Here is a 25,549-nt window from a genome sequence, read left to right as displayed (position 1 = left end):
AGTGAGGTCTCACCAGTGCTTTATGAAGTCTCAACTTTACATCCTTGCTTTTGTACTCTAGTCCACTGGAAATGAATGCTAACATTGCATCTTCCTTCCTCACCACAGTCTCAACCTGCAAATTAACCTTTAGGGAATCCTGCACAAGGACTCCCAAGACCCTTTGTGTCACAGTTTTTTTGTATTTTCTGTCCATTTAGCAAATAATCAACCCGTTCATTTCTACTACAAAAGTGCATGACCATACACTTCCCAACACTGTGTACCATTTGCCATTTCTTTGTCAATTCTCCTAATCTATCTAGGTCCTTCTGTAGCCTCCGTACTTCCTCAAAACTACCTGCTTCTCCATCTATCTTCATATTGCAGCAAACATTGCAATGAAGCCATTAATTCCATCATCCAAATCATTGACATTTAACGTAAAAATAATCAGTCCCAACATAGAGCCCTGTGGAACAGCATGAGTCACTGGCAGCAAAACAGAGAAGGCTCCCTTTATTCCCACTCTTTGCGTCCTGTCAATCAGCCACAGCTTTATCTACACTAGAATCTTTCCTGTAATACCACGAGCTTTTAGCTTGTTAAGCAGCCTCGTGTGTGGCACCTTGTCAAAGGTCTTCCAAAAATCCAAGTACACAATATCAACCGATTCTCCTTTGTCTAGCTTGCTTTTTATTTCTTCAAAGAATTCCAACAGATTTGTCAGGCAAGATTTTCCCTTGAGGAAACCATGTCCACTACAGCCTATTTTATCCTGTGCCTCTAAGTACCCTGAGACCTCATCCTTAATAATTGACTCCAAACATCTTCACAACCACTGAGGTCAGACTAACTGGTCAATAGTTTCCTTTCTCCTGCCTCTCTCTCTTCTTGATGAGGGATTGGCTCCTAAACCCTGGGCTTTCTAAGTCTAGACTGAGGGACTCTTTAACACTCAGTACTGTGGGAGTACTTTCACCAAATATATTACATTTGATGTCCAGGGTTGGGCAATCAATGCAGACTTTGTTAATGATACCTGGATCCTGAGAATAAATTACTTTCCTGCATTAATAAATTAAAGTGGTTGCCACTCTCACTTAATCCTTAATTTTCCTTATCCCGTGAGACACTGGTAAACCATTGTCAATAAATTCAATATAAAGAAACCTCTGTCTGACAGAGAATATTAAGTAAGGTGGCACTACCCTGGGAAAAAAAATCAACACTCAAAGGGTTACTTTGAGCTTTAATTTATTACATTTCACATTATGTGACAAGGAAAATTATTTGTATTATTAATAAAAAAAAATCATTTTTCCTTCTTGAATAGCCTAATAAAATGAAAACCAATTTCGAATGACTCTAGATAAGACAGCAGCTACACAACTTCCATCAGCTCAGTAAACAGTAATAATGAACAGCGAGATGACTGTCATCTGTGATAAAGCACTCCTATTAGCCATCCCGGTTTTATATTAATGTTAATTATAACACACATACGGTAATGGGTTATTGAGTTTTTATCTGTTTTAAGAACACTAATGGTAAACATGCCAACAAAATGCCATCTTACTTTTTTTAATTAGATGAATTTTTTTTTAAAGTTGGATTAATCACGAGAGATTTCTCTTTCTTTGTCTTTTCTGGGTGCTGTTATACCACAGGATCCCTTCTCAGGTTATTCCTGCTCATGACGGCAGGGTAGCGGTTAGCGCAACGCTATTACAGCTTGGGGCGTTTAGGAATTTGGAGTTCCATTTCGGCGTTATCTGTAAGGAATTTGTATATTCTCTCTGTGACTGCTTGGGTTTCCTCTGGGTGGTCCGATTTCTTTCCACAGGCCAATGACACACTAGTTAGTAGGTTAATTGTCATTGTAAATTGTCCTCTGATTAGGCCTGGGTTAAATAGGTGAGTTGTTGGGCAGTGCGGCTCGTTGGGTTGTGAGGGCCTGCTCCACACTGTATCTCTAAATAAATACGTAAATGATATCATATAAGTAGATGAGGCCACCTTCAGGGTAGATGAGCAACACCTTATATTCCATCAAGGTATCCCCCAACCCGATGGCAAGAATATCCATTTCTCTTTCTGGTGAACAAATCACACCCTTTCCCTTCCTCTACTCAACATCCTGACTTTTACTTCTCACCTGCCTATCACTTCCCCCTGAGTGCCCTTCTCCTATGGCCCACTCTCCTCTCCCATCGGATTCTTTCCTCTCTATCCTTCGACCTTTCCCACCCACCTGACCTCACCTATCACCTTCCATCTAGCCTCTTTCCCCTTCCCTCACCTTTTTATTCAGACATTTCCTCCTTCCTTCTCAGTCCTGAGGAAGGGTCTGAGCCAGAAGCGTTGACTGGTTATTCATTTCCGTAGATGTTGCCTGACCTGCTGAGTTCCTCCAGCACTTTGTGCATGTTGCTTGAATTTACATCATCTGTAGACTTTCTCAAGTTCATAGAAGTTGTACTCCATGGCCACAATGTATATTCTTTGGCAAGAGTAAATGCAGCTTTCATATGTGTTCTTGTTTTAACTATTTTAAAAGTTTAAGGCACTAAAACTAAGCTTAACTCGTCATTGACTGTCACCCTGACAGTTCTGGTGAATACTTGACCTTGTGGTAGAGATAAGTAGGTCACAGATTCAAAAGCTATTCCAAAACAAACAGAACCAGCACTTCAGTGCAATAATGAGGTTGTACTGTGTTATATGGGATGCTGCCTTTTGTAACGGACTTCAAACCATTAACCTTTCAGCTCTTAGGTGATGCAGAAGCTCATGCAGCTGTAGTTGAAGGGCACTAGAGCTGTGTGTTACTATGAACGCCTCCAGAGAAAAAACAATTGTCTTTTTTAGATTGTAGAACATTGCTGCACACAAATTGCTCCCCATTATCATTTATAAAACATTGAGTACAATGAAAAAAAAAGACAAATTATCTGTTGGAAGAACTCAGCAGTTCAGGCAGTCTCTATGGGGGCAGGGGCAGGAACTATCAATATTTCGATTCATACCCTGAGAATAGAGAGGGAGAGGGTGATAGGTGATTGATGGACTGAGGACGGGGTGAAGGATGTGGGACATACGGAGTCAAGTGGGGGTAGATGGAGACAGCAATGATGGTGGGAGAAAACATAATATTGTGAACATTGGATTGGAGGGCTCTGTATTCGGCAAATTTCTCTCTCTCTCTCTCGTAGGTGGGGGAGAGTTGGTTGGCAACTCTCCAGTCCGAGAACTCAGAAAAAACAGTGACGCGGCAGGCTTTAACACCGTAAATCAGCGAGTTCTTTTTGTCTCCCCCCTCACTGTGTGACACCTCTCTGTCCCTACATTAGTGAGAGAGAGAGAGAGCCTGTGGCAGGTCGAATTGTTAGCTGAATTAGTTGTGCTAATGTTGTACTGCAGGTCATGATCTTTCTTGGGGGCTTTGCTTTTGCTTGCTTGGTGGGTGGAAGGTACTGATGCTTTTTTCTGAAGGAAGTGAGGAGGGGGGAAGGGCCAAATTTTGCTGCTGCTTGTACTTGGGAGGGGGGAGTGGGGGGGCTTTGGGGTTCTAATGTTTTTACTGTCATTCATTCTTTGGGGCACTCTTCTGTTTTGTGGATGTCTGCAAAGAATAAGAATTTCAGGATGCATATTGTATACATTTCTCTGATATCAAATGGAACTATTGAACTATTGAAACAAAAAGGCTGGAATCTGATAAGTAGGGAAGGTGATAATGGGAACCATTAGGGAAAGGCAAGTGGAACTATTTGGGGGGAAGGATCTGGTGAGTGAATTGTACAGCTTATGTGAATGAAACCAGGAGGGAGGGGGGAAATGGGGGAGGAGGGGGTTAGAAAGTGGTCTGAGGAGACGGTTGGGATCCGGGGGATGGAGGGCAGTGCAATGGAAAGATTAGCACATTAAATCTGTTTGAGAATGAAAATTGCCCAAGTTTTCACAGAGATTTATGGAACAAACAGGGACTGAGCCAAAGGAATTCACATCAGGTGCAGTGATAGAAAATAATTTTAAATGAAGATTGTAAAAGAGGAAAGAAAGATGAAGAAGTGGGAGGGTCAGTGGGGGAATAGAGGGATGGGACGCTGATTGATTTAGAACGGGGATTCAAGAGCTTAGGGTAGGAACAGATGAATATAAAAACAGTTGTAAAGGTATGTTGTTAGGAGGAGAGGAAAATCAGCGAAAGATAAGTTTAAGAGGTTAAGGCACTGAGGGGGATAATTGAAGACAGAAGGAGGAATGTGTAGTTTAAAATGAAATAATGGAAAATTAGCAGTCGATTGGAGTGGGTGGTATTTAATGAATCACATCAATTAGATGAGAATTTTGAGATATGGACATCCATCAGGAAAGTACATTAAGAGATGACAAGTGTGTGGGGTTTAAATGCAACTGAAGTAAAGTGGGATGCAGACAGATGATGCTACTGAAGTGGAAACAGATGGTTATTACGACAGACAGGCGGTAGGGCTACAAATTCAGCTTAGGGTTGCACATAGAGTTAAAGTTATGATTTGTTTTAGTGGAGGGAATGGGATCAGGGAATTTGTGACAGGGAGTCAAAGACAGTGCTTGTTTTCCTAATATTCAGCTGGGGAAGAAAGGAGATATTTAAAACTGGATGCTGGACAACCACTTCAGACAACATAACAGCAACATCAAAATAAGTAGAGATCTGGTAGATCTGGGAGTCGTCAACATAAACAAAGATACATTTAAAAGTTGAACCACGGACAGGTACTTGAGGGTCACTGATAACAGGTAAACCTAACAAGGGAAGCCAACCAAGTCAAAAACCTCAAGGAAGTATGACAACAATAATGCAACACAGATGCAAGATGTTGTTTTTGGTTTTGATTTCCATAATATGGTAGGTAGTATACAAGAGAATGATGAGGGAGGAAGAAGAGAAGAAAGGGGGGGGGTGAGAGAGGGAGAGAGAGAAAATGAACATTCATCCTATTTTATAACTTTACTAAATCAGATTGATTTGGATGATGCTAAACTCACATTGATTCTCCCACTCAGTAATTATGCTTCAGAATGTTGAGCCAAATCAAAACCAATGTGTGAATAGAACTCAATACTTACACTGAACTGTAGGTAAACTGGAGAAGAAGCCCTTTAACCGTGCAGCTAACCATTCCAGGCTCTCATGCAGGTTTGCCAGAGCCTTTAGGTCACTGACATCTCGTAAGATTTCATTTTGTGGTATCAGCTTGTCTCCTAAGTTGCCAGTCAAGACTTCAGACTCCTTGGCATTGGCAGCTCTGTAATAAAAATATTTTTTAATTAAAGCATTGAAGAGGAAGGATGAATTCATCAATAATGGTCAAACATAAGTTCAGCGTTAAAAATATTAACAGTCTTTGTCTCACACAAAGTGTTTTTCATCTGTGGTCAGCATTATAAACTAATGTGTTTGTCTCCTATAATGATGACCAGGAATGGAGCATGCTTGTGATTGGCTTACAGGATGTTGGTTTGGAATTAAGGAATTCCAGCCCCAAATCTCTGTTCCCATTACTTCTTGAAGGCACTACTTCACTTGGCTCTTTGATCAACTTTCAGGCTTTTCATTGATGGTAAATGCTTTGTGTGCTTTACTATCTTAAGGGCTCAGAGTAAATTCAAGTTGTTGTCTCCAGACACAGTGGTGCATTGTAGTACAGGAGACATTGGTGCTGCTCAAAGTCTTCAATTCTCTGTTTTCTCTCTTCAACCAACTAATGATCGAGATGAAGTGGTGGCTTTGAACCGGTAGGTGGGTTTCACATCTTTCAGCTGACTGTCACAGACACGGTTGGCCACAGGATGAAGGACAATGTGACCATTACTGTTCTTGCACCAGAGCAGTTAGGGGCTAAGCAAGCTCTCTTGAATTCAATGTGGAGCTGGATAAGCCCAACCCACAAAAATGCTGGACTGATGATAGATAAGCCAAGCACTAGTTCAGTCAGCTGTTAAAGTTGTTTTTGACATTAAAACTTACTTTAAATTTCAAAATTAAATAAATATTGCAAAAGACGAGAAATGAGGAAGCGTTCATGGGTTCATGAACCATTCAGATATCTGATGGCGGAGGGTAAGAAACTGTTCTTAAAACATTGGGTGTGACTCTTCAGGCTCCTGTACCTCCTTTCTGATGGCAGCAATGAGAAGAGGGCATGTCCAGAATGGTGAGGGCCCTTAATGATGGATGCCAGGTGCTTGAGGCAACACCTTTTGAAGATGTCCTCAATGGCAGGGAGCCCTGTGCCAGTGATGGATGTAGCTGAGTCCACAGCCCACTGAAACATCTTATGATTCTGTGCCTTGACACCTCCATAGAGGACAGTAATGCAACCAGCTCTCTAATGTTCATCTGTAGACATTTGCTAGCGTCTTTGGTAAAATACCTAATCTCCTCAAATTCCTGATGAAGTACAGTCACTGGCATGCCTTTTTTGCAATTGCAGCAATGTGCTGGACCCAGGATCGATCCTCTAAAATGAAGCCTAGGAAACTGAAGCTGCTCACCCTTTCCACCACTGAGCACTCAACAAGGACTGTCCTACATTCTCTCAACTTCTCTTTCCTGGTCCACAATCAACTCCTTGGTCTCATGAATATTAAGCGTGAGGTTTTTCTTGTGACACCACCTAACCAGCCAATCTATCTCACACCTATACATAATTTAACTTCCTTTCAAAAAATGTTTCTGGCCGCCTTCCCCACCATAAAGAGAAAGAGGTTGCAACAGCCTTGCACTTGTTCAGTGGTGTAGTCTTGAATCAGAACATGGTTAGAGATTCCCTTGTGATTTTGCATCCCTATATATCCCCCACTTGCTGGCACTCATAAGGCAATGCTGGCTGTTACACTGGGAATTCTCAGCAATTATTAGTGAAAACTCATTCATTTTCCAACCTTTGTTGCTGTGCAATATATCTCCACATTATCTACTTAATTCAAACCCAGTTTTAAACTCCGTGCCACTAAATTAGCTATATTATTCTAACTGTTTTGCACATTTATATTTTTCCTTGATAGCACATTGACCTTTCCTGATTTAATTGATTTTATTGTTATTTAGAGATACAGCACAGTAACAGGCCCTTCTGGCCTAACGAGCCCTTGTCTTATGAATCCTGAATTTACCATTTCCTGAATCATTCCTTCATTAGTGTGTGTTGTCCACTGTTCTAGGATGAGTCAAAGGCATCAGTTAGCTGGGGAATGTGAAATAAGTAGAAAATTTAATAACTGCCATAATGTTGCAGCTTTATTCAATGGCTGAGGCATTCTTATTCACAAGTTGCAATCAAAGACTGTATGATTTGTATATCACTAATGAGTAGCCACTGTCACAGGAGTGACAGGTAATAATTTTACCTGTGATCTAGGCCAGGCTCTTTTCTAGATGGTATAAAGGGATAATCTCACATTGCTATATTACTGGATGTTATGTTGAAGTTGTATAAAAGTTAGTGAGCATTTGGGGTATTGTATGCAGCTTTGGTCGCCTAACCATAAGAAAGCTGTCAGATTGAAAAAGTGCACTGAAAATTTACAAGGACCTGAGTTATAAGGAAAGGTTGAATAGGTTAGGACTTTATGCGCTAGAACATAGAAGATTGAGGGGAGATTTGATTGAGGTATACAAAATTCTGAGGGGTATAGATAGGATGAATGCAAGACACTGAGATTGGGTGAGACTATAACTAGAAGTCATGGGTTAAGGGTGAAAGGTGATATTTTTAAGGGGAACATGAGGGGGAATTTCTTCACTCAGAGTGCGGAGAGAGTGTGGAATGAGCTGCAAGTGAGCGGTGGATGCAATTTCCATTCCAACATTTACGGGAAGATTGGATTGGTATGTGGTTGGAAGGGGTATGGAGGGCTATGGTTCGGGTGAGGGTCGATGGGACTAGGCAGATTAATAACTTGGCATGAACTAGATGGGCTGAAGGGCTTTAGTGTTCTGTGCCTCTATATTGTTAAAGTGTGCCATCTACTCTTGCATGCTGCTCACTGAGTAGTTGCAGTGATCATCTTGCCTCCACCATGACAAATACGAAGCCTCTGAAATATCAAACACAGCATCCCAGCTAATATAACAGCCACACAGATCACTCTACAAAGAAAGTCAAAGACTTCAGTGCTGTGCCATTTATCTTCCTTGTTATTTCTCCTGGCACCAATCTGCTTCAGCGACCTGATTTCAAGCCTTAATGAAAGCTCTCACTCAGTTCATTCAGTCACTCTCCATTAATTGCACTCCTCAGATTGATAGGCACAGGGAACAGTAAGACATTATTTAAATCAGTTGCCCTCAGGGTAACTGATGAGACTTACTCTTTGTTAAATAAATATATGTTATACATGTACTGTACCAGTCTAGTTCTGCCAGCGTGTTTTAGGAGAAGACCATTTACTCCAAAATGGGAGTTTTACAGATATGTCTTCTCATCATCTGGATTCATATATCTCATTAGCTAATATCTGTAATGTCTCTGAATGGCAGAAATAGTACTTCATAATCACAGAATAAGCCTATTCCGTTAAACTGCTTTATCAGTGTATGTGTTCAGCATGTCTCCTCCTACCTTAATCTACCAATATATGACAGGCTGGACTCCAATGGCTGTGCACTGCCGATAATCTGTACAAGCAATTTGCTGGACGTGCCGCTCAGGGTCTCGGGCTATATCTATGTGCTTTTTTTTTTGCATGACTTTTTTAGCTCGCTGTTTCAAACGTGCCATGTACATTTTGCACCTTGGCCCCAGAGGAATGCTGTTTTGTTCAGCTGTGTTCATGTATGGTTGAATGATAATATAACCTGAACTTGATCTAACTTGATTTGAATTTGATATCATTCAACTTATTTGCCAACTTAACAGTTTCCCATAAATGCATGAAAGTTATTTAACACAAGCACTTAAGTTCACTTAGACCCATTATCAAAATATGAATGGAACCTGAAATTTGGGTGGGGGCATTGGTTTCAAAATTGGTTGAACTAAGCACTCCCCATGGCTCTCAGTCTGCATTCTTGCTCTTCCCCAGGTAAGAATATGCAGATTAAATACACTGCCCTTTGCACTGTACCCTCATTCCATTCTTCTTTCTAATCTAAGGAACAATAAAACATTAAGCTATAGATGTCTTAGAAACCCATATAATTCACCAAAGTCTTCAGGGAAAGAAGTCTGACATCCTTGCAGTCTGGCCTAATATGATTCTAGATCATCCAATATGGGACCAAAAGACATTGGAACAGAATTAGGCCACTTGGATCATGAAGTCTTCACTGCCATTCCAAAATGGCTAATTTATTATCCCCCCTCAACTTATTCTCTTGCCTTCTCCCCACAATCATTATTGGTTATATACAGTATATGTCTGAATATAGTATACACAACCGCCATTTCAATTCACAGGTTAAAATCGGTAGGCATTGCTAGCTAAATCCACACGCAAAATGAATAAAAGCCTGCACAAGTCTTGCCCAGCATGACTACCTGTCTTAGGTTTTTTGCCAATGAAGTGATTCTCAGGAGTGTAGTATATCCAAAGGCAAGAAGGAAGAATTTAAACAATGGAACTCAAAAGAGATGGGCATGGAGGTGGGAAACAACACATGTGAGGATGTTACAGTGAAAAAGGAATTTAATTATCCAAAAATAAATGACTGGGAGCCTTTGTTTTTCAGAGTAGTATAAAGAAATTGTGCCTGAAAAAAGCAGGTGGTTGTCAATAGTGTCAGCTAATTATGGATTTCAGGAGAGGGAAATCAGAGGTCCATGAGCCAGTCCTCATCGGAGGATCAGAGGTGGAACAGGTCATCAACTTTAAATTCCTGTTGTTAATATTTCAGAGGAACTGACCTGGACCCAGCACTAAGTTCACTTGTGAAGAAAGCATGGCAGTGCCTCTACTTCCTTCGGGGTCTGTGGAGATTCAGCATGACATCTAAAACTTCAACAAACTTCTGTAAATGTGTAGTGGACAGGATATTGACTGGCTGTATCACGGCCTGGTATGGAAACACCAATGTCTTTCAACAGGAAATCCTACCAAAGCTAGTTGATTCGGCATAGCACATCACAGGTAAAGCACTCCCACCATTGAGGACATCCAGATGAAATGGTGTCGTAGGAAAGCAGCATCCATCATCAGGGATCCCCACCACATAGGCCATGCTCTCTTTTTGCTGCTGCCATCAGGTAGAAAGTGCAAGAGCCTCAGGACTTGCAGCACCGGGTTCGAGAACAGTTCATACCCCTTAAGCATCAGGCTCTTGAATAAAAGGGAATAACTACACTCATTGCCCCATCATTGAAATGTTCCTACAACCAATGATCTCACTTTAAGGACTCTTTATTTCATTATCTTACATTCTCATTATTTTTTGTTATTTATATTTGCATTTGCACAGTTTGTTGTCTTCTGCATTCTGTTGATCTTTCAAAAATCTTGTTATAGTTACTATTCTATAGATTTGCTGAGTCTGCCCATAAGAAAATTAATCTCAGAGTTCTATATGGTGACATATATGTACTTTGATAATAAATTTATTTTGAACTTTAATTTAGTGGTGGTTTAGCCATCAAAAACTCGGTGGATACAAGGTTCGTAGGCAGAGATGGCTCTGTTGGAATATAAAAGTTTGGATGGGAAAGAGAGAGCTGAGAACAGAAAATGCAAGGTGATGGTCCAGTCCATATCTGGGACTAAGCTTGAGCAAATTTCCCCATCCAACTTTACATCACATACGAAGAAAGGTTCTGATGAAGGGTCATAAAAATGAAGTGCTCAGTTGCTCCTTTGACAGAACTAAAGTGCATTTTCAGCATCTGCTGTCTTCAAAATTTCCAACAATTATATTTTTATCAGCTGGAAACATTAATTTTGAGAAGCTTTTGGAGTGAGTATTAAGTATTATTAACACCGGTACCCTTTCCCTGCAGCAGTCAGTTGACAATCTCATGGCACAGAATCTCTATTGCACATAACTACTTGAGACCCCTAACCCTCTTTCTCCCCTTACAGAAGAAATGCCTGAAGTAAAAATATAAATTTGCAATTCCAATGAACGGGAGAATGAATTATTGACAACGGCACACCTGAAAAAAAACTAATAGCAAGAAGAAGTCAGAAAATGGTATAAATTCTCTTTTAAAAGGTCAGTGGTTGAAAAATCACCGTCTTTCTCTTGCATATAATGCTGCTTTGAAGATTTGTAGAGACATGTTTACTGGAGCTGCTTTTGAATCTCAGACTAATGAATTGTGTCAGCTGTTGTTCTACTGCAAGATGCTTATTATTATGGAGAGTAACCTTTTTGAAATGGTGTACATATCAGTTGCTTAGAGACCTAAAAGCCAAGAGAATTAACTGGTAAGGACAGAAAACAGAGTGCTGCTCATCAATTAGCATATTACTGGCTACCCTGCAGCTCTCAATCATATTAAGGGAAAATTGCTGACAAATTCATAACAATGGGGAGTTGATGTATTGCAATGCTTGACCAAAGCTACCCTAGGCCATTTAAACATGAGTTGCCCACTTCGTCGCCAAGTGCCCCAGCCCCTTAGTAAAATACTTGTGGTAATGTGTCAGTGAGTACAATTAATCACTCTTACCCTGCTTCTTTCTGGACACTTAAAAGATATTTCTATTTCAGGATTCTGACAGTGTGATAAATGGAAGGATGGGCCAAGCCATGGAAGGAGAAATGGAAGTCACTGGTGCCATTCAAATGTGTGCTATGTGGCTGAAACTCATCCTACCCTTTTAACCTTTAAAGTACAACATAGTTAGAAATCATCTATAATTGTCATTGCTTTCTGAAGGTTTGTAATGAGAAAGTGTGTAGAATGTTAATCCTTCTCATTGACTTTGATGACACAGAGGGATATGGCTTACACCCTTGAAATTGGATGACTGTAAATGTTGTATTAACCCTACTTGGTATTATTAAAGCCAGCTGAACACTGTTACATTAGCTTGAACTTCATTTGTCATATGTACATTGAAGCATCCAGCGAAATGCTTCATTTGCATGATGGTTGTGCTGGGAGCAGCTCTGAAGTGTCGCCATGCTTCCAGTGCCAACATAGCATGCCCAGCACTTACAACCCTAAGCTGTGAGTCTTTAAAATGTGGGAGGAAACTAGACCACCCAGAGGAAACCCACATGGTCACGTGGAGAATGTACAAACTCATTACAGAGACAGTGGAAACTGAATCCTGATCTTGGTGTACTGTAAAGCGTTACACTGACCGCTACACTGGGATTCCTAAAATTAAATATAGATGACAATGGGTGTCCAATGAACTACATATATATATATATTACCTGTGTTGTTTACAATTTGCATATGGCTGTTCACTAGTGAAGCATTTCACTACAAGGAACAGTAAGAGCTTAGCATTAAGGATGACATGAGCATAGCATACAAAGGAAAAGATCTATTCGCATCCTGAAGAGACTTTAATTAATTGGCCATTTCAAGTAAATCTAACATGAAAGGGTGCACAAGGGGCAGCATGGTAGCTTAGTGGTTGGCACAACGCTTTACAGTACCAGGAACCTGGGTTCAATTCCCTCCTCTGCCTGCAAGGAGTTTTCTCGTTCTTCCCATGACTGTATGGGTTTCCTCCAAGTGCTCTGGTTTCCTCCCACAGTCCAGGTTAAATTGGGGGATTGCTAGGCAGCACAGACTGAAGGGTTGATTCCGTGCTGTAGCCCATTAAATAAATAAATACATAAATGTCTCCTGCCCCAGCACTCTTTATGCTAACATTTGGTAAACCATAGGCCTTAATGTTCCAGTAACCAGAGCCATTCTAGAACATAAGCTAAATCTAAAAATGTAATTAAAACCAGCTCATTTCAATGCTTACTTTAGCTAAAGTATACAAACTTCTCGCTGCAATTTTTAAATGGTTATATTCTTGCTTTTTATTGTTTGAAATAAAGTCTTGCAGAGATACTTGCCTTCAGTAACTGACACACTAATCACCATCTCAGATGGCTCTTTATAATCATACAACCATCTCTGCTCCAGCATAATCCATGCTGTAGAGTCGAGAATGATGAAAGACACCCTAATTTAAAAAAAAACTTAAAATAAACTACTCTCAGCCCAATGCTCCTTTTAAAAAAAATTCCATTGGTTATTTCCTTTTTAGCATTATGGAGAACTATCATTTTGTTTTTTTCACATTTACCAGACTATTAATGTTACTGTCAGTTATCAGTGATAATATATACTTTGTAAACTGAGGGTTAAAGTTCATGGCCAAAGGATATCTACTTTTCCTAACTGGAGGATGGCAGTTGCGAACTAACATCTTATCAATGTTTGAACTCCAGTCATGGGACTTTCAAATTTTCAATAAAATGGACAGGCTCTTTATTATCCTTCAGCCACAAAATAATGTGGTTTGTGAAAGGGCAGGGAGTTGTCATGCTTCCACTTGCCAATATTACTCTAAAGTGGTCCACTGGAGAGTGCATGGCATCAGGTTGTGAAGAATCTCCTTCTAGTTTTCTCTTTATGCTTGGGAATTAGATTGAAAACTAATGATGTATTCCGTCATGCATTCAAGTTTCCCTCAATCACCTCAGGCACTGAGGCTACATAATCCTCTATACCATTAAGACGAATTGTTATCTGTACAACTGCTTATTTCTTTGGTTTTCTTTCTCTATTCGCGCAGGCTGCACCATTTTAATAAAACAAAATTATTCCTGTCGCTGTCTGTAAGGAGTTTGTACGTTCTCCTTGTGACCACGTGTGATTCCTCCATTACTCTGGTTTCCTCCCACATCCCAAAGATGTACCAGTTGGCAGATTAATTGGTCATTGCAAATTGGCTAGGGTTAAATCAAGGGATGCTGGGCGACATGGCCGATTCTATGCTGTGACTCAATAAATAAATCAAACTAGCCTGACAATGCAGCAATTAGTGTAACATTTTACAGCGTCTGTGACCAGTGATCAGCAATTCAATTCAATTACCGGAAGTTGGAGAATTCAATGTTCATGCCAAGGGAATTGAACATTGAATTTTCCAACTTCCGGTAATTCCCTCCCTCTCCCTTCCCCCATCCTAGTTTCACTCTGCTCCTACTCCAGCTAGGCTTATCACCTCTCTCATGATTCTGCCTTCTTCTACTACACATAGTGCTTTCCCCTTACATTCCTTCTTCACCTTTCCTGCCTATCCCCTCCCTGCTTCCCCTCCCTCACCCCTTGATCTTTCCTCTTACTGGTTTTTCACCTGGCACCTACCAGCCTTCTCCTTCCCACCCTCCCCCCACCATCTTTATAGGGCCCCTGCCCCCTCCCTCTTCAGTCCTGATGAAGGGTCTCGGCCCGAAACGTTGACTGTTCGTTTCCACGGATGCTGCCCGACCTGCTGAGTTCCTCCAGCTTGTTGTACGTAAAACTAATCTTTATTCTTATCTACTATATTGATAGTCCAAACAAGAATACAGCATCTTCTGAAAAAACATATCCCATACTGCCTCATATTTTTGAATGGTGGCACACAAACATGAATTCTCCCACATGAGGAAACAAACTTCCCATAACCAGCCTGTCAAGACGCATCAGGATCGTATATTCCAAACATATAGCTCCTCACTCTTCTGAACTCCAGCACGTACATGAGCAGTCAGCTCAGTCCTCCCTCATAAACCTTGCTTTGGACTCCTTCTGACACAGCGATAGTCTTTCTTAAATCAGAAGATTGCTGCAATACACAATCTCACCAACGTTTGACATAACTAATGCGTAACCTCCCTACCTTTGTATCCAATTCCCCTAGCAAAGTACAACAGCATTCTATTGATTTCCTAGTTATTGCTGTAACTGCTTGCCAGATTTTGTGAATCCTGCACTAGGATAAGCAGATCCCTCTGCACCTCAAAGGTCTGCAGACTTCCACCATTGTGACAATCTGTCCTTTTACATCTCTCCTGCCAAAATAAACAATTTCCCAGTTTCCTACATTATACTCCAGGCTGTATCTTTATTGACTTGATTAATCTTTCCATTGTAGCGATGTGCTACACACAGCGCTGAAATAACGACACGCAGTCGGTAAGTCGTTTTGAGACTAGTTTATTCAAACTTCGCGGTGCTAGTATTTAAATCCCTAGCGCCCGCCCTCTCCGGGCGGAAATGACATCAGAGGTGCATTACCAAAGTCTCCCCCCGCGCGCTGGCTATTTGTGAGCCGGTTCGCCTGCGCAGAAAGTGGGTCGCCAAATAACCCCCCCCCCCCCCCAGAACTAGCGATACACCCCCCAATGTCCACAGTCTGGATCAGCCTCTGTTTGGGAGGTCTGCCTCTGTGCCGCGGTGCCTGAACCGCGACCGGCTGTGCCAAGTCCACATGGGCTGGTTTGAGTCGGTCCACCGTGAAAACCTCCTCTTTCCCCCCAATGTCCAGAACATACGTGGACCCGTTGTTGTTGATCACCCTGAACGGCCCCTCGTACGGCCGCTGTAGCGGTGCCCCGTGTCCGCCCCTATGTACAAACACAAACTTACAGTTCTGCAGGTCTTTGGGTACATGGGTCGGGGTCCGTCCGTGCTGTGAAGTCGGTACGGGGGCCAGGTTGCCGAGCCTTTCGCGTAGCCTGTCCAGGACTGCTGCGGGTTCTTCCTCTTGCCCCCTTGGGGCTGGTATGAACTCTCCCAGGACAGCCAGAGGTGCGCCGTACACCAACTCGGCCGACGAGGCATGCAGATCCTCTTTGGGCGCTGGGCGAATTCCAAGCAGGACCCAGGGAAGTTCGTCCACCCAGCTAGGTCCTCTCAGGCGGGCCATGAGAGCCGACTTCAAGTGACGGTGGAAGCGTTCCACCAGTCCGTTCGACTGTGGGTGGTAGGCAGTTGTGTGGTGTAGCTGCATTCCCAACAGGCTGGCCACAGCCGACCACAGGCTGGAGGTGAACTGGGTGCCTCTGTTGGAGGTAACGTGGGCCGGTACCCCGAAGTGTGCTACCCAGGTTGCGATCAGTGCTCAGGCGCAAGAATCGGCAGATGTGTCGGTGAGCGGGACCGCCTCTGGCCACCTCGTGAACCGGTCTACCATAGTTAGGAGGTACCGTGCTCCTCGGGACACTGGTAGGGGGCCCACAATATCCACATGAATGTGGTCGAACCTCCGGTGGGTGGGTTCGAACTGCTGTGGCGGGGCTTTAGTGTGCCGCTGCACCTTGGCTGTTTGGCACTGCGCGCACGTTCTGGCCCATTCACTGACCTGCTTGTGAAGTCCGTGCCACGCGAACTTGCTGGAGACCAGCCGGACGGTTGTCCTGATAGATGGGTGCAGCAAACCGTGTATGGAGTCAAAAACTTGCCGTCTCCAGGCTGTCGGGATGATGGGGCGAGGTTGGCCGGTAGCCACGTCGCACAGGAGGGTCCTCTCACCTGGGCCTACGAGAAAGTCCTGCAGCTGCAAACCCGAGACTGCGGTCCTGTAGCTGGGCATCTCGTCGTCTGCCTGCTGTACCTCCGCCAGTGCTGCACAGTCCACCCCTAGGGACAGGGCCTGGATAGCTGGTCTGGAGAGTGCGTCCGCCACGACGTTGTCCTTCCCCAAGACATGCTGGATGTCCGTCGTGTACTCAGAGATGTAGGACAGATGTCGCTGCTGGCGAGCCGACCAGGGATCGGACACCTTCGTGAATGCGAAGGTCAACGGTTTGTGGTCGGTGAACGCGGTGAACGGCCTGCCTTCCAAGAAGTACCTGAAATGCCGGATTGCCAGATACAGTGCCAACAGCTCCCGGTCGAAAGCACTGTACTTGAGTTCGGGTGGTCGTAGGTGCTTGCTGAAGAACGCCAGGGGTTGCCAGCGCCCCTCGATGAGCTGCTCCAGCACCCCACCGACTGCTGTGTCGGATGCGTCCACCGTGAGGGTGGTTGGAACGTCCGTTCTGGGGTTCACCAGCATCACGGCATCTGCCAAGGCTTCCTTGGCTTTAACGAAAGCGGCCGCGGCCTCCTCATCCCAAGTAATGTCCTTGCCTTTACCCGACATCAGGGTGTACAAAGGGCACATGATATGGGCTGCTGAGGGGAGGAAACAGTGGTAGAAGTTCACCATACCAACGAACTCCTGCAGGCCTTTGACCGTGTTGGGCCGGGCGAAGTGGTGGATCGCGTCTACCTTGGCAGGCAGATGTGTTGCCCCGTCTTTGGTAATCCTTTGGCCCAGGAAGTTGATGGTATCGTGACCGAACTGGCATCTGGCCGGGTTGATCGTGAGGCTGAAATCACTCAGGCGGGAGTAGAGCTGGTGGAGGTGGGACAGATGCTCCTGACGACTACTGCTGGCTATAAGGATGTCGTCCAAATAGATGAACGCAAAGTCCAGGTCGCGTCCCACCGCATCCATTAGCTGCTGGAACGTCTGTGCGGCATTCTTCAGGCCTAACGGCATTCGGAGGAACTCCAACAGCCTGAACGGGGTGATGAGTGCTGTTTTGGGGATGTCTTCAGGGTGCACCGGGATTTGATGGTATCTCCGGACAAGGTCTACTTTGGAAAAGATTCTTGCCCCGTGCAGGTTTGCTGCAAAGTCCTGTATGTGCGGCACGGGGTAGCGGTCTGGAGTGGTAGCCTCGTTCAGTCTGTGGTAGTCGCCGCATGGTCTCCAACCCCTGGCTGCTTTGGGCACCATGTGCAGGGGGGAGGCCCATGGGCTGTCAGACCTCTGTACGATCCCCAATTCCTCCATCCTCTTGAACTCCTCCTTCGCCAGGCGGAGCTTTTCCAGAGGGAGCCTTCGTGCGCGGGCGTGGAGGGGTGGTCCGTGGGTCAGAATGTGGTGCTGTACCCCGTGTCTGGGCATGGCTGCCGTGAACTGCGCTGCCAGAATCGATGGGAAGTCCGCCAGGATTCTGGTGAATTCGTTGTCTGACAGAATGATGGAGTCCAGGTGTGGGGCCGGCAACTTGGCTTCACCCAGGGAGAACATCTGGAAAGTCTCGGCATGTACCAGTCTTTTCCCTTGCAAGTCGACCAGCAGGCTGTGAGCTCGCAAGAAGTCCGCCCCCAGGAGTGGTTGGGCCACGGCGGCCAGTGTGAAGACCCACGTGAACTGGCTGGCGCCGAACTGCAGCTGCACTGTGCGGGTGCTGTAGGTCCGTATCGTGCTGCTGTTTGCTGCCCTCAGGGTGGGTCCTGGCTTCCTGTTGCGGGTGTCGTACCCCGTCGGGGCCAAAACACTGATCTCCGCTCTGGTGTCGACCAAGAAGCGGCGTCCTGACTGTTTGTCCCAGACGTACAAGAGGCTGTCCTGGTGGCCAGCTGCCATAGTCATTAGCGGCAGCTGGCCCTGGCCCTTGCTGGGCGGGTGACAACGGCAGGCTTCTGTGCCCCACCACTGGTGGTAGAAACACCACTGTTCACTGTCCTCCTCACTCCTGCCTCTGTGTTGTGTGCGCTCCCCTGCCGGGCCTGGTCTGGTCTGCTGTTGGGCGCGTGGCCTGGTAATCTGACCGACAGACGCCACGCTCTCCCTCTTGGCTTTCCACAGCATGTCTACCAGGGCCGCCACTTTCCGGGGGTCGCTGAAATCTGCGTCGGCCAGCAGCAGATGTATGTCCTTGGGCAGTTGCTCCAGGAATGCTTGCTCGAACATGAGGCAGGGCTTGTGTCCGTCAGCCAGGGACAGCTTCTCGTTCATCAATGCTGACGGCAGTCTGTCTCCCAAACCGTCCAGGTGAAGCAGGCGGGCACCCCGCTCACACCGTGAGAGGCCAAAGGTCCCAATGAGCAGCTCTTTGAATGCTTCATATTTGCCTTCTTCCGGGGGTGACTGTATGAAATCCGCAATCTGGGCGGACGTCTCCTGGTCAAGGGCGCTCACCACATGGTAGTAACGCGTGGAATCAGAGGATATCTGCCAAATCTGGAACTGGGCTTCTGCTTGGCTAAACCACACACGTGGTCGCAACGTCCAGAAAGTCGGCAGTTTGAGCGAAACTGCATGAACAGATGAAAAGTCAGTCATCTTTGGTCCAAATCCCGTTTGGTCCGTCGGGGTCACCAATGTAGCGATGTGCTACACACAGCACTGAAATAATGACACGCAGTCGGTAAGTCGTTTCGAGACTAGTTTATTCAAACTTCGCGGTGCTGGTATTTAAATCCCTAGCGCCCGCCCTCTCCGGGCGGAAATGACGTCGGAGGTGCATTACCAAAGTCTCTCCCCGCGCGCTGGCTATTTGTGAGCCGGTTCGCCTGCGCAGAAAGTGGGTCGCCACACTATATACTTTAGCAGCCTTATTATTGCTTCACAATTTATGTTTCTAACTTTCTTTGTGTCAACAAACTTAGTAAATATATCTTCAGTGCTTTCATTCAAGTCATCTATAAACTCTAATACTGATTTCTGCACCATACAACTAATTTAATCGTGTCAACTATTACAATATCTATTTAAGTCTTTTTTCCTCCCTGTTAATCAGCTAGTCTTCACCTGTTCCGTCTGTCTGCAGAATATGTTGTTTACTTGAAGAATTCCAAGAAACTGGTAAAACACACTCTCTAAAAAACCCATATTGAATTTGCCTGATTAAGTTGAATTTTTCAAGGTGCCCTACTAAAACACCTTTTTTAGTAGCTCTAATGTTTTCCTTGCAATATATATTAAGCTAATTGGCCTGGAGTTTCCTTTGTATTTCACCCTTTTGAACAGAGTTTTATTTAGTATTTTCCATTCTCATGGATCCTATCCCTCAATTTCATTAGTTTTGTAAAATTAAAACCTACACATCAATTATCCCACTACACTACAGTTCATTTATTTTGCTAGATTGGATCATTAGGACCAGTGGCCTTGTCCGCCTGTGTCTCCACCAGTTGGTGATTGAACATAGGCTCCTTCCTTCCCTCCGATTCCCAATTTATGGCTGCTCTGGGACAATACTTGCAATCTCTCTCCAAGAGGACTACAATCTTGTCGTAGGTTTTGGAGGCTTGTGTGCCTCAATGACCTGGAGTGCATGCTGGCTGGAGTCATGGCTTTGTGCTTTGGCTCTTAGTAGGATCACCCATTCCAAACATGTCAAAGGGTAGAGGCAAAGAGTGGTCCACTGCTCCTCCAGGTTCGGCAGTTCAACTCAAGGCTAACAGCACTGACTGGTAAAACAAAATTGTTATGGAAACATCAATGGAGAATCTTTCTACAACTGTGTGTGACGGTATTCCTGAGTCTCCACCTGGAATTTGCATGACTGACAGCAGTGAAAACCAAACTACTAACACGATGAAGGAAGCCCTGAACACTACCAGAGATGGAGGACTTTCATCGCAGCCCTAAACACCAGCAGCGTTACGGACAGTAGAGACACTGGCAATCTCTGTGACAAAGACCAATGCAAACTACCTTTTTAATTCAGCTGTCATCTCTTTTGTTTTCACTCCACAGACTTATCTCTTATGGGACCAGGCTTACCATGAACTCCTTAGATTGTGTCTAAACTTGATGGGCCAAATGGCCTAATTACACTCCCACACAATATTGGAGGAACTCAGCAGGCAGGCAGCAGCTATGGAGAAGAGTGAACAGTTGACTGAGAGCCTTCATCAAGACTGGAGAAAAAAAGATGAGGTGTCAGAGTAAGAAGCTGGTGGGAGGATGGAGAAGGGGGGAATCTAATAGGAGAGGACAGAAGGCCATGGAAGAAAGAAAAGGGGATGTTGCACCAGAGGGAGGTGATGGACAGGGAAGAAAATAAAGCGAGAGAGGGAAAAGGAGTTGGGGAATGGGCCATTACCAGAAGCTTGAGAAATCGATTTTCGTGCCAACAGGTTGTAGGCTACCCAGGCGGACGGAATATAAGGTGCTGCTCCTCTAACCTGAGTGTTGCCTCATCATGACAGTAGAGGAGACCATGGACTGACACGTTGGAATAGGAATGGGAAGCGGAATTAAAATGGGTGGCCACTGGAAGATCCCACAATTTCTTGTTGACGGATGTTAGGTGCTTGGCAAAGTGGTCTCCCAATCTACTTCGGGTCTCTCTGAGATATATAGCAGGCCACACCAGGAGCACCGGATACAGCAGATGACACCAACAGACTCACAGGTGAAGTGTCATCTCACCTGGGAAGATTGTTTGGGGTCCCGAACTGTACCATGGGTGGCTAGTGCTATGCTACTGAAGATCAGAACGATGGAGTTCGGAGTTCAATTCCAACGCTGCCTGTAAGGAGTTTGTATAATTCACATGGGTTTCCTCCGGGCCCTTCCGGTTTCCATCCGTATTCCAAAGGCATACCGTTTAGTAGTTTAATTGGTTATTGTAGATAGTCCTGCTATTAGGCAAGGGTTAAATAGGTAGGCTGCAGTGATTAGGCAAGGGTTAAATAGGTAGGTTGCTGGGAAGTGTGGCATGTTGGAACAGAAGGACCTAATCTACACTGTATCTGTAAATAACTTGTATTTCTAGACAGTGTATGCTCAGTGGATTTAATCTCAACTGGAGTTCTTGATATTAATACAACTTCCTTCAGTTTCAACTTCTTGTTTCACAATATACCTTTATCATATGGTTTGAGACCAAGGTGGGATGATTTCAGCTAAGAATATTAAAAGGCACACAAATTCAAAATATCTTTTCATTCTCTTATCACAGTGGAACATTTCTTATTTAATCTCACTTTTATATTATCAACTTGAATACAGTAGAACTGGAAATATTTTTTAGCTCAGAATGAAGAAATTTGAGATTAAAAGATAAAATGTAAATCTTACCTTGTAAAGTCTTCCTCATCTTCTCGCTTAAGCCTCATCTGTTTAGGTTGAGCCATGTTTGTCCAGCTTGGGAGGGATGTTAGCAACCGACTGATATCCTCATCCTTTACCCATGATGCACTAATAACTAGTTTCTCTTCTGATTGAACAATGCTCCTGTAATGACAACGAGAATCTAGTTTTACAAAGAGCTTATTAAAAAGGACAGCTCAGTGTCAGAATTATCCCAATTCTCATATTATCTTAACACCCTACTGAAAAAAAATATGCTTTTTGTTATTTTACTAGGATTTGGTAAGATAGCAATAATTTTTATTTATGTAACTCCTTTAACGAAGTTAAATGCCTAAAGGAAGATGAAAGACATTTTTAAATAAAAGTTAACAAGAGAGGTACATAAGAACATATTAGTGAATATGACATGAAAGAAAAGGTTGGAATTACAAGAAAAATTGGTTGATGAGACAGGTATAAAGGAGCAAGAAATGTGGAAAAATGCAGATGATTAAATTGGCAACTGAAGGTAAAGATATGTACATTATCACACGTACATTGAAATGAAAGCCATCATTTGTGTCAAAGACCAACACAGTCCGATTACGTGCTGAGGGGTGCCTGCACGTGACATCATGCTTCCAGCACAAACATCGCACACCAACAACTTATAACACCAACCCATATGTCTTTGGACTGTGGGAGGAAACCAGAGCACCCAAGGAAACCAACACGGTCACAGGGAGAATATACAAACTTCTTACATACAGCAGCAGGAATTTAACCCTGAATGCCAATTCTGCACCAGTATTATGTTGACTTCTATGCTACTGTGGCACATTGTATAGTGTGGTTGTCAGTGGTAGGGTGATTTAAATTCAAGGGTGTGCAAGAAGCCAGAATTCTGAGACCAAAGGTAACTTGGGGTTAAAGAACCAAGAAAGCACAAGATGACAGAGGTATTTAGAAACAAGAATGTGACTTTTAAAATCAAGGTCATCTTTAAATAGAAAAAGTATAGGTTAGCAAGATAATGACATAGATGATGGATAAATATGACCTGGCATGAATTAGGACACAATCAACAGAGATTAGGATGACAAGTTTACAGAGCCAGTCAAGAGTGCACTGTAATAGCCATTCAGAGATATCAGAAGCAGGGATCTGGGTTTGAGACACAAATGAGCTGAGACAGTAAATCTGAGGAGGTGGGAAAATGTAGTTTTATTTGTGAAATGGATATTTGGCTCAAGCTTCTGAGTCACTGTAATATCAAGTTTGTTAACAGTCTAGTTAAATTTTAGAAAGCTGCCCAGAGGGAATGGAGTTGTTTGTTCACGAATGAAGCCTGTGACAGAAACCAAAAATAGCTTCTTCTTCCCAATATTTAGTTGGAGGAAATTCTGCTATCCAGTGCTGGAGAAATACAAGTCAGAGAGAGAGGAGGGGTCAAGGGTGGTGGTCACGGTGAAGTCAAAGTGGTTCTATCACGTGTACATACAATAGAACATATCATGGGTGCGTAGCAGTTAGCATGATGCTATCAGCGCTCGGGACGTTCCAGAGTTCAGAGTTAAATTCTGGCACCGTTCTGTAAGAGTCTCTGTGCATCCTCCTCGTGGAAACCATGGGCTTTCCCGGGTGCTCCAGTTCCCTCCCACAGTCCAAAGGTGTAGCGGGTAGGTTAATTGGTCATTGTAAATTGCCCTGTGATTAGGCTGAGTTAGGTTGTGGGACTGCTGGGGTGGCAGAGCTCGAAGGGTTTACTCTGTGCTGCATCGCAAATAAATAAATAACCAGAAGTACTGAAGTATAGCTGAAGAATGGGCTCACCATGTTTGTGCCGACAATAATGCCAATCTCATATACCTGCACACAGACGGTATCTCTCTATGCCTTGCTTGCTGATGTATGGTATCTACCTTTGTCATTGGACCTGCTTCCACCACACTCTGGCAGCACATTCCAAAAACCTACCATACCCTGGGTTAAAGATGCCTTGCAGATTTCCTATGAACTTGCACAACACATATCAGTGATAATAAACCTGATTCTCATTCTCATCTTAAACCCTATGTATACCTCTTAGAAGAACTTTATTTACTTCTTTTAGGTCATCACTTAGCCTCTTACGCTCCAGAGAAAACAACCCAAATTGCCCTACTTATAGCTAATTCAGGGAACAATGGATTTACGTTCCAAGATCTCTCTATTCTTAAATAATTCTAAGGATGAAATGAAAGAGAAAATTGGTAGCTCGGGTTGGCAGCTTGACAGTAGGGTTGTTCCAGGTTCGGCAAACAAACCCAGAAACAATCCTAAGGATGAATAAACTCTTCTTGGGCTTCAAGCCAGGTACAGGTATTGATTTTAACCAACGTTTCGATGACAAATATTAAAGAGGAATTTTGAAGAGAAATTACAGAGAAGTGTAAAACCCAAAAATTAATAATAAGGGATTGGACAGAATTAGCAATAAAATAACTGGCATAGATGAAAGGGGTTCCTGCATTTAGGAGAATATTCTTGATCAGTATATTACTCACCCATTGAGAAGCTTTGCTGACAGAAATGAAAAGATCACAGATATAGAAGGGACAAGACAATGAAAGCACTTGAAAACAAGGAACATCTCAGAAAATGTGATCAGAATAAACTTTAGGAAGAGCTACTGTATGAAAAAGTACTAACGGCACCAAGATAAAATAAAGCAATTGGAGAAGGGCCAACTTTAACAGGATGAGAGAGGTCTGCCCTGAGTTAACTGGAATAAAAGGTTGATATGTAAAACTACAGTTAAACAATGGCACAAGCGATACTGCAGATGCTGGCGATCTAGAGTGATATACACAATGTGCTGGAGGAGCTCAGCATGTCAGGCAGCATCTATGGAGGGGAACAAGCAGTTGATGTTTTGGGCCTAGACCCTTCATCAGATGCCTTTAAACTAAAGGTGCTTAAACTGAGTCACAAAAGCTCGGGGAATTAAAGCCAGAGATGAAGATTCAATAGGCATGGTTCACTTATTACATGGAAAATTATTATTGAAAGGCTATGAACAGCTACAGTCCAAATTGTAAAGCTGAACCACAAAGGTGATAAGATCTGGTTTACTTCTGAACTATGTGCAAATTGGTAAATGAGCACAGGATAGGCCATTCAGCCCACAAAGTTTTGCCAAGTCAGCTGAAATGCAAATTAAAAACACCTAAATATTAATCCCTCCTACCTACACAATGTCCATATCCCTCCATCTTCCTTACATTCATGCGCTTATCCAAATGTCTCTTAAAAAGCCTCTAATATATCTGCCTTACCACCATGCAGGCAGTGCATTCCAGGCACCCACCACTCACATCCCCCCTGAACCTACTCCCCTCACCTTCAATGATGGTTCTCTACATCAGTATATTGAGGAACCAATGAAGAAATGGTGATTTTAGATACAACATTCTTAATTAGTAAGGATTAATTGAATAATTATCATTGAGGGGCGTTTAATCATGACAAGATAATAGAAATTTACACAAATCTTGAAAGCAATCTCGCTCATTCTGAAATTCATGTTCTAAATCTGAATAATGTGACCTACAAAGGTGTGAGACAAGGTTTGTCTATATTATCCCGGAAATCTACATTAAAATGTATGATAGGAAACAAGCAACTGCTCACTGTTAAAGAATAAATACACACTTTACCAGGCAACAAACCTAACAGGAAGAGTGCTCCAGCAGTGGCTATCAAGTTAAACATGGCATTCAGACAAAGGATT

At 43.6% G+C, this 25,549-nt stretch overlaps 1 protein-coding gene across 1 annotated transcript in view; it reads right to left on the bottom strand.

Moving 5' to 3' along the window:
• Positions 1-25,549, bottom strand: part of exoc4 (exocyst complex component 4) — a 507,730-nt gene that overhangs the window by 42,841 nt on the left and 439,340 nt on the right. The window contains exons 12-13 of the mRNA XM_073066788.1: positions 21,784-21,939; positions 5,098-5,276 (exon numbers count right to left, since the gene is read on the bottom strand). Coding sequence (XP_072922889.1) covers positions 5,098-5,276; positions 21,784-21,939 — 335 coding nt within the window. The remainder of the gene's footprint in view (positions 1-5,097; positions 5,277-21,783; positions 21,940-25,549) is intronic.

This window comes from Hemitrygon akajei, chromosome 14, assembly GCF_048418815.1.
Source record: "Hemitrygon akajei chromosome 14, sHemAka1.3, whole genome shotgun sequence".
Lineage (NCBI taxonomy): Eukaryota > Metazoa > Chordata > Chondrichthyes > Myliobatiformes > Dasyatidae > Hemitrygon > Hemitrygon akajei.
The sequence above is the reverse complement of the archived record's forward strand: the minus strand, read 5'-3'. Positions and strand labels throughout refer to the sequence as shown.